The sequence below is a fragment of the Heptranchias perlo genome, unplaced genomic scaffold (genome assembly GCF_035084215.1).
Source record: "Heptranchias perlo isolate sHepPer1 unplaced genomic scaffold, sHepPer1.hap1 HAP1_SCAFFOLD_409, whole genome shotgun sequence".
NCBI classification, from domain to species: Eukaryota; Metazoa; Chordata; class Chondrichthyes; order Hexanchiformes; family Hexanchidae; genus Heptranchias; species Heptranchias perlo.
This window is the reverse complement of record NW_027139421.1, coordinates 2,444-20,104: the sequence shown is the minus strand read 5'-3', so window position 1 is coordinate 20,104 and position 17,661 is coordinate 2,444. Positions and strand designations below refer to the sequence as shown.

At 52.8% G+C, this 17,661-nt stretch overlaps 1 protein-coding gene across 1 annotated transcript in view; it reads left to right on the top strand.

Annotated features, from left to right (window-relative positions):
• LOC137312256 (serine/threonine-protein kinase 36-like) overlaps positions 1 to 17,233 on the top strand; it is a gene marked incomplete at its 3' end in the record, with an annotated part of 210,176 nt that extends 192,943 nt beyond the window's left edge. The window contains exons 16-19 of the mRNA XM_067978874.1: positions 5,249 to 5,343; positions 8,652 to 8,715; positions 13,331 to 13,441; positions 17,159 to 17,233. Coding sequence (XP_067834975.1) covers positions 5,249 to 5,343; positions 8,652 to 8,715; positions 13,331 to 13,441; positions 17,159 to 17,233 — 345 coding nt within the window. The remainder of the gene's footprint in view (positions 1 to 5,248; positions 5,344 to 8,651; positions 8,716 to 13,330; positions 13,442 to 17,158) is intronic.
• Positions 17,234 to 17,661: the final 428 nt, after the last annotated feature.

Below are 17,661 nucleotides of genomic sequence, written 5' to 3'. Positions count from 1 at the left end.
CTTTCCCCCTCTGGGACCGGGTCTCACAGTGCGTTAGATACACTGTCCTTTCCCCCTCTGGGACCGGGTCTCACAGTGCGTTAGATACACTGTCCTTTCCCCCTCTGGGACCGGGTCTCACAGTGCGTTAGATACACTGTCCTTTCCCCCTCTGGGACCGGGTCTCACAGTGCGTTAGATACACTGTCCTTTCCCCCTCTGGGACCGGGTCTCACAGTGTGTTAGATACACTGTCCTTTCCCCCTCTGTGACTGGGTCTCACAGTGCACTGGATACACTGTCCTTTCCCCCTCTGGGACCGGGTGTCACAGTGTGTTAGATACACTGTCCTTTCCCCCTCTGGGACCGGGTCTCACAGTGCGTTAGACACACTGTCCTTTCCCCCTCTGGGACCGGGTCTCACAGTGTATTAGATACACTGTCCTTTCCCCCTCTGGGACCGGGTCTCACAGTGTGTTAGATACACTGTCCTTTCCCCCTCTGGGACCGGGTCTCACAGTGTATTAGATACACTGTCCTTTCCCCCTCTGGGACCGGGTCTCACAGTGTGTTAGATACACTGTCCTTTCCCCCTCTGGGACCGGGTCTCACAGTGCGTTAGATACACTGTCCTTTCCCCCTCTGGGACCGGGTCTCACAGTGTGTTGGATACACTGTCCTTTCCCCCTCGGGGACCAGGTCTTACAGTGCATTAGATACACTGTCCTTTCCCCCTCTGGGACCGGGTCTCACAGTGCGTTAGATACACTGTCCTTTCCCCCTCTGGGATAGAGTGTCACAGTGCGCTGGATACACTTTCCTTTCCCCCTCTGGGATAGAGTGTCACAGTGCGCTGGATACACTGTCCATTCCCCTTCTGGGACCGGGTCTCACAGTGTATTGGATACACTGTCCTTTCCCCCTCTCGGACCGGGTGTTTTTTTTATTTTTTTTTTATTCGTTCACGGGATGTGGGCGTCGCTGGCAAGGCCGGCATTTATTGCCCATCCCTAATTGCCCTTGAGAAGGTGGTGGTGAGCCGCCTTCTTGAACCGCTGCAGTCCATGTGGTGAAGGTTCTCCCACAGTGCTGTTAGGAAGGGAGTTCCAGGATTTTGACCCAGCGACAATGAAGGAACGGCGATATATTTCCCAGTCGGGATGGTGTGTGACTTGGAGGGGAACGTGCAGGTGGTGTTGTTCCCATGTGCCTGCTGCTCTTGTCCTTCTAGGTGGTAGAGGTCGCGGGTTTGGGAGGTGCTGTCGAAGAAGCCTTGGCGAGTTGCTGCAGTGCATCCTGTGGATGGTCCACACTGCAGCCACAGTGCGCCGGTGGTGAAGGGAGTGAATGTTTAGGGTGGTGGATGGGGTGCCAATCAAGCGGGCTGCTTTATCTTGGATGGTGTCGAGCTTCTTGAGTGTTGTTGGAGCTGCACTCATCCAGGCAAGTGGAGAGTATTCCATCACACTCCTGACTTGTGCCTTGTGGATGGTGGAAAGGCTTTGGGGAGTCAGGAGGTGAGTCACTCGCCGCAGAATACCCAGCCTCTGACCTGCTCTCGTAGCCACAGTATTTATATGGCTGGTCCAGTTAAGTTTCTGGTCAATGGTAACCCCCAGGATGTTGATGGTTGGGGATTCGGCGATGGTAATGCCGTTGAATGTCAAGGGGAGGTGGTTAGACTCTCTCTTGTTGGAGATGGTCATTGCCTGGCACTTATCTGGCGCGAATGTTACTTGCCACTTATCAGCCCAAGCCTGGATGTTGTCCAGGTCTTGCTGCATGCGGACTTGGACTGCTTCATTATCTGAGGGGTTGCGAATGGAACTGAACACTGTGCAGTCATCAGCGAACATCCCCATTTCTGACCTTATGATGGAGGGAAGGTCATTGATGAAGCAGCTGAAGTTGGTTGGGCCTAGGACACTGCCCTGAGGAACTCCTGCAGCAATGCCCTGGGGCTGAGATGCTTGGCCTCCAACAACCACTACCATCTTCCTTTGTGCTAGGTATGACTCCAGCCACTGGAGAGTTTTCCCCCTGATTCCCATTGACTTCAATTTTACTAGGGCTCCTTGGTGCCACACTCGGTCAAATGCTGCCTTGATGTCAAGGGCAGTCACTCTCACCTCACCTCTGGAATTCAGCTCTTTTGTCCATGTTTGGACCAAGGCTGTAATGAGGTCTGGAGCCGAGTGGTCCTGGCGGAACCCAAACTGAGCATCGGTGAGCAGGTTATTGGTGAGTAAGTGCCGCTTGATAGCACTGTCGACGACACCTTCCATCACTTTGCTGATGATTGAGAGTAGACTGATGGGGCGGTAATTGGCCGGATTGGATTTGTCCTGCTTTTTGTGGACAGGACATACCTGGGCAATTTTCCACATTGTCGGGTGGATGCCAGTGTTGTAGCTGTATTGGAACAGCTTGGCTAGAGGCGCAACTAGTTCTGGAGCACAAGTCTTCAGCACCACAGCTGGGATGTTGTCGGGGCCCATAGCCTTTGCTGTATCCAGTGCACTCAGCCGTTTCTTGATATCACGTGGAGTGAATCGAATTGGCCGAAGACTGGCTTCCGTGATGGTGGGGATATCGGGAGGAGGCTGAGATGGATTATCCACTCGGCACTTCTGGCTGAAGATGGTTGCAAACGCTTCAGCCTTGTCTTTTGCACTCACGTGCTGGACTCCGCCATCATTGAGAATGGGGATGTTTGCAGAGCCTCCTCCTCCCGTTAGTTGTTTAATTGTCCACCACCATTCACGACTGGATGTGGCAGGACTGCAGAGCTTTGATCTGATCCGTTGGTTGTGGAATCGCTTAGCTCTGTCTATAGCATGTTGCTTCCGCTGTTTAGCATGCATGTAGTCCTGAGTTGTAGCTTCACCAGGTTGGCACCTCATTTTTAGGTACGCCTGGTGCTGCTCCAGGCATGCTCTTCTACACTCCTCATTGAACCAGGGTTGATCCCCTGGCTTGTTGGTAATGGTAGAGTGAGGAATATGCCGGGCCATGAGGTTACAGATTGTGCTGGAATACAATTCTGCTGCTGCTGATGGCCCACAGCGCCTCATGGATGCCCAGTTTTGAGCTGCTAGATCTGTTCTGAATCTATCCCATTTAGCACGGTGGTAGTGCCACACAACACGTTGGATGGTGTCCTCAGTGCGAAGACGGGACTTCGTCTCCATGAGGACTGTGCGGTGGTCACTCCTACCAGTACTGTCATGGACAGATGCATTTGCGACAGGTAGGTTGGTGAGGACGAGGTCAAGTAAGTTTTTCCCTCGTGTTGGTTCGTTCACCACCTGCCGCAGGCCCAGTCTAGCAGCTATGTCCTTCAGGACTCGGCCAGCTCGGTCAGTAGTGGTGCTACCGAGCCACTCTTGGTGATGGACATTGAAGTCCCCCACCCAGAGTACATTTTGTGCCCTTGCTACCCTCAGTGCTTCCTCCAAGTGGTGCTCAACATGGAGGAGGACTGATTCATCAGCTGAGGGAGGACGGTAGGTGGTAATCAGCAGGAGGTTTCCTTGCCCATGTTTGACCTGATGCCATGAGATTTCATGGGGTCCAGAGTCAATGTTGAGGACTCCCAGGGCCACTCCCTCCTGACTGTATATCACTGTACCGCCACCTCTGGTGGGTCTGTCCTGCCGGTGGGACAGGACATACCCAGGGATGGTGATGGAAGAGTCTGGGACGTTGGCTGAAAGGTATGATTCTGTGAGTATGGCTATGTCAGGCTGTTGCTTGACTAGTCTGTGGGACAGCTCTCCCAATTTTGGCACAAGTCCCCAGATGTTAGTAAGGAGGACCTTGCAGGGTCGACTGGGCTTGGTGTTTTGCCGTTGTCGTGTCCGGTGCCTCGTGGTCTGATGCCGGGTGGTCCGTCTGGTTTTATTCTTATTATGACTTTTCGTAGCGAGATTTTACAACTGAGTGGCTTGCTGGGCCATTTCAGAGGGCAATTAAGAATCAACCACATTGCTGTGGGTCTGGAGTCACATATAGGCCAGACCGGGTAAGGGCGGCAGGCTTCCTTCCCGAAAGGACATTAGTGAACCAGATGGGTTTTTACGACAATCCGGTAGTTTCATGGCCATCAATTCTGATACTAGTATTTTAATTCCAGATTTTTATTTAATTAATTGAATTTAATTAATTAATTGAATTTAATTGAATTGAATTTAAATTCGCCAGCTGCCGTGGCGGGATTTGAACTCATGACTCTGGATTTTAGTCCAGGCCTCTGGATTACTAGCCCAGGCCTCTGGATTACTAGCCCAGTAACATAACCACTATGCTACCGTATTAGATACATTGTCCTTTCCCCCTCTGGGACCGGGTGTCACAGTGTGTTAGATACACTGTCCTTTCCCCCTCTGGGACCGGGTCTCACAGTGCGTTAGATACACTGTCCTTTCCCCCTCTGGGACCGGGTCTCACAGTGTGTTAGATACACTGTCCTTTCCCCCTCTGGGACCGGGTCTCACAGTGTGTCAGATACACTGTCATTTTCCCCCTCTGGGACCGGGTCTCACAGTGTATTGGATACACTGTCCTTTCCCCCTCTGGGACCGGGTGACACAGTGCGTGAGATACACTGTCCTTTCCCCCTCTGGGACCGGGTCTCACAGTGTATTAGATACACCGTCCTTTCCCCCTCTGGGACCGGGTCTCACAGTGCGTGAGATACACTGTCCTTTCCCCCTCTGGGACCGGGTCTCACAGTGTGTTAGATACACTGTCCTTTCCCCCTCTGGGACCGGGTGACACAGTGCGTGAGATACACTGTCCTTTCCCCCTCTGGGACCGGGTCTCACAGTGTGTTAGATACACTGTCCTTTCCCCCTCTGGGACCGGGTCTCACAGTGTGTTAGATACACTGTCCTTTCCCCCTCTGGGACCGGGTCTCACATTGCGTTTGATACACTGTCCTTTCCCCCTCTGGGACCGGGTCTCACATTGCGTTTGATACACTGTCCTTTCCCTCTCTGGGACCGGGTCTCACAGTGTGTTAGATACACTGTCCTTTCCCCCTCTGGGACCGGGTCTCACAGTGCGTTTGATACACAGTCCTTTCCCCCTCTGGGACCGGGTCTCACAGTGTATTAGATACACTGTCCTTTCCCCCTCTGGGACCGGGTCTCACAGTGCGTTAGATACACTGTCCTTTCCCCCTCTGGGACCGGGTCTCACATTGCGTTGGATACACTGTCCTTTCCCCCTCTGTGTATAACATGCCTTCTTTCTCTTTGCCCTCCAGATTTCTCCTCAGGATCCTGTCCATTCCCAGGCGGTGGAGCTGACTCTTTACCTCTTGTCGTTGCTCGTCATCCAGCTGGACCGAGTCCCCGAGCAGTGAGTTCTTGACCTTAATGCTCACGGTCTGTCGTATATTTGCAGTGTCCCCCGAAGAAGAGGTGGGAGGGGTTACCGCTTGAACTGATCCCCTCTCGGAGTCATAAGGTCAGGAAGAGGCCATTCGGCCCCTCGATCCTGCTGCACCATTCAATCAGATCATGGCTGATCTTCGACCTCAACTCCACTTTCCCCCCCGATCCCCGTATCCCTTGATTCCCCGAGAGTCCAAAAATCTATCGATCTCAGTCTTGAATATATTCAATGACTGAGCATCACAGCCCTCTGGGGGAGAGAATTCCAAAGATTCAGCACCCCCTGAGTGAAGAAATTCCTCCTCATCTCAGTCTTGAATGGCCGACCCCTTATCCGAAGACTATGTCCCCTAGTTCGAGCCTCTCCAGACGGGGGAAACAATCTCTCAGCATCTACCCTGTGAAGCCCCCTCAGAATCTTATATGTTTCAATGAGGTCACCTCTCATTCTCCTAAACTCCAGAGAGTATAGGCCCATTCTACTCAACCTCTCCTCATAGGACAACCCTCTCATCCCAGGAATCAATCTAGTGAACCTTCGTTGCACCCCCTCTAAGGCGAGTATATCCTCCCTTAGATAAGGAGACCAAAACTGTACACAGTACTCCAGGTGAGGTCTCACCAAAACCCTGTGCAATTGCAGCAAGACTTCCCTGCTCTTGTACTCCAACCCCCTTGCAATAAAGGCCAACATGATTTACTTGCTGTATCTGCATACTAACTTTTTGTGTTTCTTGTATGAGGACACCCAAATCCCTCTGAATACCAACATTTATTAATTTCTCACCATTTAAAAAATATTCTGTTTTTCTATTCTTCCTGCCAAAGTGAATAACCTCACATTTCCCCACATTTTGCTCCATCTGATACCTTCTCACCCACTCACTCAACCTGTCTATATCCCTTTGCAGACTCTTTGTGTCCTCCTCACAGCTTACTTTCCCACCTAACTTTGTATCATCAGCAAACTTGGATACATTACACTCGGTCCCTTTATCTAAGTCATTAATATAGATTGTAAATAGCTGAGGCCCGAGCACTGATCCCTGCGACACCCCACTAGTTACAGCCTGCCAACCTGAGAATGACCCGTTTATCCCTACTCTCTGTTTTCTGTCCGTTAACCAATCCTCTATCCATGCTAATATATTACCCCCAATCCCATGAGCCCTTATCTGGTGTAACAACCTTTTATGTGGCACCTTATCGAATGCCTTTTGAAAATCCAAATATACCACACCCACTGGTTCCCCTTTATCTACCCTGCTAGTTACATCCTCAAAAAACTCTAATAAATTTATCAAACACGATTTCCCTCTCATTAAACCATGTTGACTCTGCCTAATCATATTATGATTTTCTAAGTGCCCTGTTACCACTTCCTTAATAATTAATTCCAGCATTTTCCTGGAGGGATAAACCTGGTAATTACAGGCCCATCAGCCTAACATCGGTGATGGGGAAACATTTAGAGACAATAATCCAGGACAAAATAAATTGGCACTTGGAAAAGTCTGGGCTAATAAATGAAAGTCAGCATGGATTTGTTAAAGGGAAATCGTGTTTGACTAACTTGATTGAGTTCTTTGATGAAGTAACGGAGAGGGTTGATGAGGGGAGTGCGGTTGATGTTGTGTATATGGACTTTCACAAGGCGTTTGATAAAGCATCACATAATAGACTTGTTAGCAAAATTAAAGCCCATGGGATTAAAGGGACAGTTGCAGCATGGATACAAAATTGGCTAAGGGTCAGAAAGCAGAGAGTATTGGTGAACGGTTGTTTTTCAGACTGGAGGGAAGTTTACAGTGGTGTTCCCCAGGGGTCAGTATTAGGACCACTGCTCTTTCTGATATATATTAATGACCTGGACTGGGGTATAATTTCAAAGTTTGCAGGTGACACGAAACTTGGAAATGTAGTAAACAATGTGGAGGATAGTAACAGACTTCAGGAGGACAGAGACAGACTGGTGAAATGGGTAGACACATGGCAGATGAAATTTAACACAGTGAAGTGTGAAGTGATACATTTTGTTCTGAAGAATGAGGAGAGGCAATATAAACTAAATGGTACAATTTTAAATCGGTTGCAGGAACAGAGACCTGGGGGTGAATGTACAAAATCTTTTCAAGGTGGCAGGACAAATTGAGAAGATTGTTAAAAAAGCATACGGGATCCTGGGCTTTATTAATCGAGGCATAGAGTACAAAAGCAAGGAAGTTATGCTAAACCTTTATAAATTACTGGTTAGGCCTCAGCTGGAGTATTGTGTTCGATTCGGGGCACCACACTTTAGGAAGGATGTCAAGGCCTTAGAGAGGGTGCAGAGGAGATTTACTAGAATGGTCCCAGGGATGAGGGACTTCAGTTTATGTGGAGAGACTGGAGAAGCTGGGATTGTTCTCCTCAAAGCAGAGAAGGTTAAGGGGAGATTTAATAGACCTGTTCAAAATCATGAGGGGTTTTGACAGAGTAAATCAGGAGAAACTGTTTCCAGTGGCAGAAGGGTCGGGAACCAGAGGAACATAGGAACAGGAGTAGGCCATTCAGCCCCTCTTTCCTGCTCCGCCATTTGATAATTCATGGCTGATCTGTGATCTAACTCCATATACCTGCCTTTGGCCCATATCCCTTAATACCTTTGGTTGCCAAAAAGCTATCTATCTCAGATTGACGGTAATCGACAATAGAACCAGAGGCGACATGAGGAAACATTTTTTTACGCAGCGAGTTGTGATGATCTGGAATTCACTGCCTGAAAGGGCAGTGGAAGCTGATTCATTGATAACTTTCAAAAGGGGAGTTAGATGAATATTTGAAGGGAAAAAAATTGCAGGGCCATGAGGAAAGAGCAGAGGGTAGTTGGACTTTCAAATTGGATAGCTCTTTCAAAGAGCAGGCACAGGCACGATGGGCCGAAAGGCCTCCTGTGCTGTACCAACAATGATAATGTGGTGTCCAGAACCTCTCTGTGTGTGTGTGACCAGAATCCGATGCCCCTCACAGTTGAATAACACTCACTGTCGAAGCTCCCCTGTGGATGTGGTGCGGGAGGCACCTGGTGGAATGGACCCCGGCCGTGAGTCCGTGCCCTCAAGGGGAGGGGGGGAATTCACAGGGGAAGTTTTAACCTGAAGAGCCAGGGAGAGTGGAGGGGCCCGGTGCCCCCACTGGGCCCCCTCAGGGTCTGGAGTCCCCACTGGGCCCCCTCAGGGCTCGGAGTCCCCGCGGGGCGCCCTCAGGACCTCACTGTGTCTCTCTTGGTTTCAGGCTGGAGCAGTCGGTCGGGATCATCACCTCGATCTTCCTGCAGTCACCCACCGCCGCTCACACTGTAAGTACAACCGGCCCGCTCGCTCCCTGGGAGAGTGTGATCAGCGTCCAGTACACTGCTCCTCGCGGTCACAGGGGGAGGGGAGTCATGGACAGGGGCGGGGAGGATCCCCTGGTGGGAGTGGCAGCTTGGCTCACTCCGTCTCACTCTCTCCCCTCTGAGTCGGGAGGTCGTGGGTTCGAACCCCACATCCCCGAGAGACTCGAGCCTCGTAATCCAGGCCAACTCTCCCAGTACTGAGGGAGCGCTGCACTGTCGGAGGGTCAGTACTGAGGGAGCACTGCACTGTCGGAGGGTCAGTACTGAGGGAGCACTGCACTGTCAGAGGGTCAGTACTGAGGGAGCACTGCACTGTCGGAGGGTCAGTACTGAGGGAGCGCTGCACTGTCGGAGGGTCAGTACTGAGGGAGCGCTGCACTGTCGGAGGGTCAGTACTGAGGGAACGCTGCACTGTCGGAGGGTCAGTACTGAGGGGAGCTCTGCACTGTCGGAGGGTCAATACTGAGGGAGCGCTGCACTGTCGGAGGGTCAGTACTGAGGGAGCGCTGCACTGTCGGAGGGTCAGTACTGAGGGAGCACTGCACTGTCGGATGGTCACTACTGAGGGAACGCTGCACTGTCGGAGGGTCAGTACTGAGGGAAGCACTGCACTGTCAGGGGGTCAGTACTGAGGGAACGCTGCACTGTCGGAGGGTCAGTACTGAGGGAGCACTGCACTGTCGGAGGGTCAGTACTGAGGGAGCGCTGCACTGTGGCAGGGTCAGTACTGAGGGAACGCTGCACTGTCGGAGGGTCAGTACTGAGGGAGCATTGGACTGTCGGAGGGTCAGTACTGAGGGAGCGCTGCACTGTCGGAGGGTCAGTACTGAGGGGAGCACTGCACTGTCAGGGGGTCAGTACTGAGGGAGCGCCGCACTGTGGCAGGGTCAGTACTGAGGGAACGCTGCACTGTCGGAGGGTCAGTACTGAGGGAGCACTGCACTGTCGGAGGGTCAGTACTGAGGGAGCGCTGCACTGTCGGAGGGTCAGTACTGAGGGAGCACTGCACTGTCGGAGGGTCAGTACTGAGGGAGCGCTGCACTGTCGGAGGGTCAGTACTGAGGGAGCGCTGCACTGTCGGAGGGTCAGTACTGAGGGAGCGCAGCACTGTCGGAGGGTCAGTACTGAGGGAGCACTGCACTGTCGGAGGGTCAGTACTGAGGGAGCACTGCACTGTCGGAGGGTCAGTACTGAGGGAGCGCTGCACTGTCAGGGGGTCAGTACTGAGGGAGCGCCGCACTGTCAGGGGGTCAGTACTGAGGGAGCGCCGCACTGTCGGAGGGTCAGTACTGAGGGAGCGCCACACTGTCGGAGGGTCAGTACTAAGGGAGCGCCGCACTGTCGGAGGGTCAGTACTGAGGGAGCGCCGCACTGTCGGAGGGTCAGTACTGAGGGAGCGCCGCACTGTCGGAGGGTCAGAACTGAGGGAGCGCCGCACTGTCGGAGGGTCAGTACTGAGGGAGCGCCGCACTGTTGGAGGGACAGTACTGAGGGAGCGCCGCACTGTCGGAGGGTCAGTACTGAGGGAGCGCCGCACTGTCGGAGGGTCAGTACTGAGGGAGCGCCGCACTGTCGGAGGGTCAGTACTGAGGGAGCGCCGCGCTGTCGGAGGGACAGTACTGAGGGAGCGCTGCACTGTCGGAGGGTCAGTACTGAGGGAGCACCGCACTGTCGGAGGGTCAGTACTGAGGGAGCGCCGCACTGTCGGAGGGTCAGTACTGAGGGAGCGCTGCACTGTCAGAGGTGCCATCTTTCGGATCAGACGTTAAACCGAGGGCCTCGTCTGCCCTCTCAGATGGACCTAAAAAATCCCACGGCCACTATTGGAAGAAGAGCAGGGGGGAGTTCTCCCCAGTGTCCTGGGGCCAATTTTCATCCCTCAACCAACATCACTAAAAAAAACAGATTATCTGATCATTGTCGCATTGCTGTTTGTGGGATCTTGATGTGCACATGACTGCACTTGAAAAAAGTATTTTTCTCTCTCCCTCCCCAAACCTCTCTCTCTCTCTCTCCCCCCTCCCTAAACCTCTCTCTCTCTCTCTCTCCCCCCTCCCAAAACCTCTCACTCTCTCTTCCCCCTCCCTAAACCTCTCTCTCTCCCTCTCTCTCCCTAAACCTCTCTCTCCTCAACCTCTCTCTCTATCCCCTCCCTAAACCTCTCTCTCTCCCTCTCTCTCCCTAAACCTCTCTCTCTATCCCTCTCCAAACCTCTCTCTCTCCCTCTCTCTCCCTAAACCTCTCTCTCTAACCCCCTCTCTAAACCTCTCTCTCTCTCTCTCTCTCTATCTCCCTAAACCTCTCTCTCTCCCTCTCTCCCTAAACCTCTCTCTCTCCCTCTCTCTCTAAACCTCTCTCTCTCTCTCTCTCTCTATCTCCCTAAACCTCTCTCTCTCTCCCTCTCTCCCTAAACCTCTCTCTCTCCCTAAACCTCTCTCTCTCCCTCTCTCTCCCTAAACCTCTCTCTCTCTCTAACCCCCTCCCTAAACCTCTCTCTCTCCCCAAACCTCTCTCTCTATCTCCCTAAACCTCTCTCTCACTCTCTCTCTCTCTATCTCCCTAAACCTCTCTCTCTCCCTCTCTCTCCCTAAACCTCTCTCTCTCCCTCTCTCTCCCTAAACCTCTCTCTCTCTAACCCCCTCCCTAAACCTCTCTCTCTCCCCAAACCTCTCTCTCTATCTCCCTAAACCTCTCTCTCTCTCTCTATCTCCCTAAACCTCTCTCTCTCCCTCTCTCCCTAAACCTCTCTCTCTCCCTCTCTCTCCCTAAACCTCTCTCTCTCCCTCTCTCTCCCTAAACCTCTCTCTCTCTAACCCCCTCCCTGAACCTCTCTCTCTCCCCAAACCTCTCTCTCTATCTCCCTAAACCTCTCTCTCTCCCTCTCTCCCTAAACCTCTCTCTCTCCCGAAACCTCTCTCTCTCCCTCTCCTCTCTAAACCTCTCTCTCTCCCCTCTCTCCCTAAACCTCTCTCTCTCCCTCTCTCTCCCTAAACCTCTCTCTCTCCCTCTCTCTCCCTAAACCTCTCTCTCTATCCCCTCTCTAAACCTCTCTCTCTCTCTATCTCCCTAAACCTCACTCTCTCCCTCTCTCTCCCTAAACCTCTCTCTCTCTATCCCCTCCTAAACCTCTCTCTCTCTCTCTATCCCCTCTCTAAACCTCTCTCTCTCTCTCTCTCCCCCCTCCCAAAACCTCTCTCTCTCCCCCCTCCCTAAACCTCTCTCTCTCTGCTCTCTCAATCCCCTCCTAAACCTCTCTCTCTCTCTCTATCCCCTCTCTAACTCGCTCTCTCTCCTTAAACCTCTCTCTCTCCCTAAACCACTCACCCTCTCTCTCTCCCCCCACCCTAAACCCCTCTCTCTCTATCCCCTCCCTAAACCGCTCTCTCTCTGTCTTGCTCTCTCTCCTTAATCCTCTCTCTCCAAAACCGCTCACCCTCTCTCTCTCCCCCCGCCCTAAACCCCTCTCTCTCTATCCCCCTCCCTCAACCTCTCTCTCTATCCCCCTCCCTCAACCTTTCTCTCTATCCCCCTCCCTAAACCTCTCTCTCCCTAAACCCCTCTCTCTCTATCCCCCTCCCTCAACCTCTCTCTCTATCCCCCTCCCTAAACCTCTCTCTCTCTACCTCTCCCTAAACCTCTCACTCTCACTCTCTCTTTCTCTCTTCCCCCTCCCTAAACCTCCCATTCTCTCTCTTTCTCTCTCTATCTCTCTCCTCCTCCCTAAACCTCTCACTCTCTCTCCTCCTCCCTGAACCTCTCACTCTCTCTCTCTCCCCTCCCTAAATCTTTCATTCTCTCTCTCTCTCTCTCTCTCCCCCTCCCTAAATCTCTCATTCTCTCTCTCTCCCACTCCCTAAACCTCTGACTCTCTCTCTCCCTCCCTCCAAACCTTTCACTCTCTAAACCTCTCACTCTCTCTCCCTCTCCGTCTCTCTAACCCTCTCTTCAAACCTCTCCCTCTCTCTCTACCTCTCCCTAAACCCCTCACTCTCTCTAAAACTCCACTCTCCCTCTCTAAAACTCCTCTCTCTCTGTCTCTAAACCTACTCTCTCTCTCTCCCCCTCTCTCTAAAACTCTCCCTCTCTCTCTCCCTCCCCTCTCCCTAAACCTCTCTCTCTCCCTCCCCCTCTCCCTAAACCTCTCTCTCTCTCTCCCTCCCTCTCCCCCCCCAAACCTCTGACTCTCACTCCACCCCTCCCTGAACCCTTCACTCTCCCTCTCGAAAACTCTCCCACTCTGTCTCTCTCCCTAAGCCCCTCTCTCCCTCTGTCTCCCTCTCCCTCGCTCTAAACCTCTCACTCTTTCTCACACTATCACCCTCTCCCTAAATCTCTCTCTCTCTCCCTCCCTCTCCCCCCCTTCTAAACCTCTCACTCTCTCTCCCCCCTGCCTGCTCTCTCTCCCCGCACTTGCTCCCTCCCCCTGCCTGCTCTCTCCTCCCCCTGCCTGCTCTCTCCCCCCTCTCTCTCTCCCCAATCCTCCCTCCCTCCCTCTCTCTCTCCCCCTCCCTCTCACTCTCACTCTCCCCCCCTCCCCTCTCCCTCTCCCCCTCCCCCGCTCTCCCCCCTCCCACAGAGTGCTGCCGCCTTCCCGATGATCCAGCTGAGCAGTCGTGGTTCCCCAGTTGAGGTTCAGACTGAAGATTTCCTCCAGGCAGCCCACAGTGCACTGGTCTCTTCCACACAGGTAGGTTCACCCGAAGGGGAGTGAGGGGCACGAGCACAGGGTCCGAATCATTACAGAGAGCTTTACTCTGCATCTAACCCGTGCTGTACCTGCCCTGGGAGTGTTTGATGGGACAGTGTGGAGGGAGCTTTACTCTGTATCTAACCCTGTACCTGCCCTGGGAGTGTTTGATGGGACAGTGTGGAGGGAGCTTTACTCTGTATCTAACCCTGTACCTGCCCTGGGAGTGTTTGATGGGACAGTGTAGAGGGAGCTTTACTCTGTATCTAACCCTGTACCTGTCCTGGGAGTGTTTGACGGGACAGTGTAGAGGGAGCTTTACTCTGTATCTGACGCTGTACCTGCCCTGGGAGTGTTTGATGGGACAGTGTAGAGGGAGCTTTACTCTGTATCTAACCCTGTACCTGCCCCGGGAGTGTTTGATGGGACAGTGTCGAGGGAGCTTTACTCTGTATCTAACCCTGTACCTGCCCTGGGAGTGTTCGATGGGACAGTGTAGAGGGAGCTTTACTCTGTATCTAACCCTGTACCTGCCCTGGGAGTGTTTGACGGGACAGTGTAGAGGGAGCTTTACTCTGTATCTAACCCTGTACCTGCCCTAGGAGTGTTTGATGGGACAGTGTGGAGGGAGTTTTACTCTGTATCTAACCCTGCACCTGCCCTGGGAGTGTTTGACGGGACAGTGTGGAGGAAGCTTTACTCTGTATCTAACCCTGTACCTGTCCTGGGAGTGTTTGATGGGACAGTGTAGAGGGGAGCTTTACTCTGTATCTAACCCTGTACCTGCCCTGGGAGTGTTTGACGGGACAGTGTGGAGGGAGTTTTACTCTGTATCGAACCCTGTACCTGTCCTGGGAGTGTTTGATGGGACAGTGCAGAGGGAGCTTTACTCTGTATCTAACCCTGTACCTGCCCTGGGAGTGTTTGATGGGACAGTGTAGAGGGAGCTTTACTCTGTATCTAACCCTGTACCTGCCCTGGGAGTGTTTGATGGGACAGTGTAGAGGGAGCTTTACTCTGTATCTAACCCTGTACCTGCCCTGGGAGTGTTTGACGGGACAGTGTAGAGGGAGCTTTACTCTGTATCTAACCCTGTACCTGCCCTGGGAGTGTTTGATGGGACAGTGTAGAGGGAGCTTTACTCTGTATCTAACCCTGTACCTGCCCTGGCAGTGTTTGATGGGACAGTGTCGAGTGAGCTTTACTCTGTATCTAACCCTGTACCTGCCCTGGGAGTGTTTGATGGGACAGTGTAGAGGGAGCTTTACTCTGTATCTAACCCTGTACCTGCCCTGGGAGTGTTTGATGGGACAGTGTAGAGGGAGCTTTACTCTGTATCTGACCCTGTACCTGCCCTGGGAGTGTTTGACGGGACAGTGCAGAGGGAGCTTTACTCTGTATCTAACCCTGTACCTGCCCTGGGAGTGTTTGATGGGACAGTGTAGAGGGAGCTTTACTCTGTATCTAACCCTATACCTGCCCTGGGAGTGTTTGACGGGACAGTGTGGAGGGAGCTTTACTCTGTATCTAACCCTGTACCTGCCCTGGGAGTGTTTGATGGGACAGTGTAGAGGGAGCTTTACTCTGTATCTAACCCTGTACCTGCCCTGGGAGTGTTTGATGGGACAGTGCAGAGGGAGCTTTACTCTGTATCTAACCCTGTACCTGCCCTGGGAGTGTTTGATGGGACAGTGTAGAGGGAGCTTTACTCTGTATCTAACCCTGTACCTGCCCTGGGAGTGTTTGATGGGACAGTGTAGAGGGAGCTTTACTCTGTATCTAACCCTGTACCTGCCCTGGGAGTGTTTGACGGGACAGTGTAGAGGGAGCTTTACTCTGTATCTAACCCTATACCTGCCCTGGGAGTGTTTGACGGGACAGTGTAGAGGGAGCTTTACTCTGTATCTAACCCTGTACCTGCCCTGGGAGTGTTTGATGGGACAGTGTGGAGGGAGCTTTACTCTGTATCTAACCCTGTACCTGCCCTGGGAGTGTTTGACGGGACAGTGTAGAGGGAGCTTTACTCTGTATCTAACCCTATACCTGCCCTGGGAGTGTTTGACGGGACAGTGTGGAGGGAGCTTTACTCTGTATCTAACCCTATACCTGCCCTGGGAGTGTTTGACGGGACAGTGTAGAGGGAGCTTTACTCTGTATCTAACCCTGTACCTGCCCTGGGAGTGTTTGATGGGACAGTGTAGAGGGAGCTTTACTCTGTATCTAACCCTATACCTGCCCTGGGAGTGTTTGACGGGACAGTGTAGAGGGAGCTTTACTCTGTATCTAACCCTATACCTGCCCTAGGAGTGTTTGATGGGACAGTGTAGAGGGAGCTTTACTCTGTATCTAACCCTATACCTGCCCTGGGAGTGTTTGACGGGACAGTGTAGAGGGAGCTTTACTCTGTATCTAACCCTGTACCTGCCCTGGGAGTGTTTGATGGGACAGTGGAGAGGGAGCTTTACTCTGTATCTTACCCTGTACCTGCCCTGGGAGTGTTTGATGGGACAGTGGAGAGGGAGCTTTACTCTGTATCTTACCCTGTACCTGCCCTGGGAGTGTTTGATGGGACAGTGTGGAGGGAGCTTTACTCTGTATCTAACCCTGTACCTGTCCTGGGAGTGTTTGACGGGACAGTGCAGAGGGAGCTTTACTCTGTATCTAACCCTGTACCTGCCCTGGGAGAGTTTGATGGGACAGTGTAGAGGGAGCTTTACTCTGTATCTGACCCTGTACCTGCCCTGGGAGTGTTTGATGGGACAGTGTAGAGGGAGCTTTACTCTGTATCTAACCCTGTACCTGCCCTGGGAGTGTTTGACGGGACAGTGTAGAGGGAGCTTTACTCTGTATCTAACCCTGTACCTGCCCTGGGAGTGTTTGATGGGACAGTGTAGAGGGAGCTTTACTCTGTATCTGACCCTGTACCTGCCCTGGGAGTGTTTGATGGGACAGTGTAGAGGGAGCTTTACTCTGTATCTGACCCTGTACCTGCCCTGGGAGTGTTTGATGGGACAGTGTAGAGGGAGCTTTACTCTGTATCTAACCCTGTACCTGTCCTGGGAGTGTTTGACGGGACAGTGTAGAGGGAGCTTTACTCTGTATCTAACCCTGTACCTGCCCTGGGAGTGTTTGACGGGACAGTGTAGAGGGAGCTTTACTCTGTATCTAACCCTGTACCTGCCCTGGGAGTGTTTGATGGGACAGTGCAGAGGGAGCTTTACTCTGAATCTAACCCTGTACCTGCCCCTGGGAGTGTTTGATGGGACAGTGTAGAGGGAGCTTTACTCTGTATCTAACCCTGTACCTGCCCTGGGAGTGTTTGATGGGACAGTGTAGAGGGAGCTTTACTCTGTATCTAACCCTGTACCTGCCCTGGGAGTGTTTGATGGGACAGTGGAGAGGGAGCTTTACTCTGTATCTAACCCTGTACCTGCCCTGGGAGTGTTTGATGGGACAGTGTCGAGGGAGCTTTACTCTGTATCTAACCCTGTACCTGCCCTGGGAGTGTTTGATGGGACAGTGTAGAGGGAGCTTTACTCTGTATCTCACCCTGTACCTGCCCTGGGAGTGTTTGATGGGACAGTGTAGAGGGAGCTTTACTCTGTATCTAACCCTGTACCTGCCCTGGGAGTGTTTGATGGGACAGTGTAGAGGGAGCTTTACTCTCTCTGTATCTGTGATTTTTGGAGTAAGATGTGGATTTCTCCCGTGTTGCAGGTCCTCATTGCCCCACCGATGGACCTGGGTGTGTTGGACGCTCTGCTCATTCTCCTGTTGCAGTTTGTGAGCGAGGTACGACATTCGCCTTGTTTGGTTCTCCCTCTCACCCCAGCCCGTGTGGGACCCAACCCCTCGGGCAGAGCACCAAGGGGGCCGTGGGCAGCCAGGTGAGGGCGGTGACGCCTCCGCAGCCGAATATCCACCCGCCGAACGGGGAACGGCGCTCGAGACAGCTGGAGGGACGGTGGAACGAGATGGGACACCCCCCCCGACACACACACCGCTCCCCACCACCCCCCCCAACACCGCTCCCTGAGGATTGTACAGCTCGGTCTGACTCTCCCCCCCCCCCCCCACACACACACACACACACACACACACACCGCTCCCTGAGGATTGTACAGCTCGGTCTGACTCTCCCCCCCCCCCCCACACACACACACACACACACCGCTCCCTGAGGATTGTACAGCTCGGTCTGACTCTCCCCCCCCCCCACA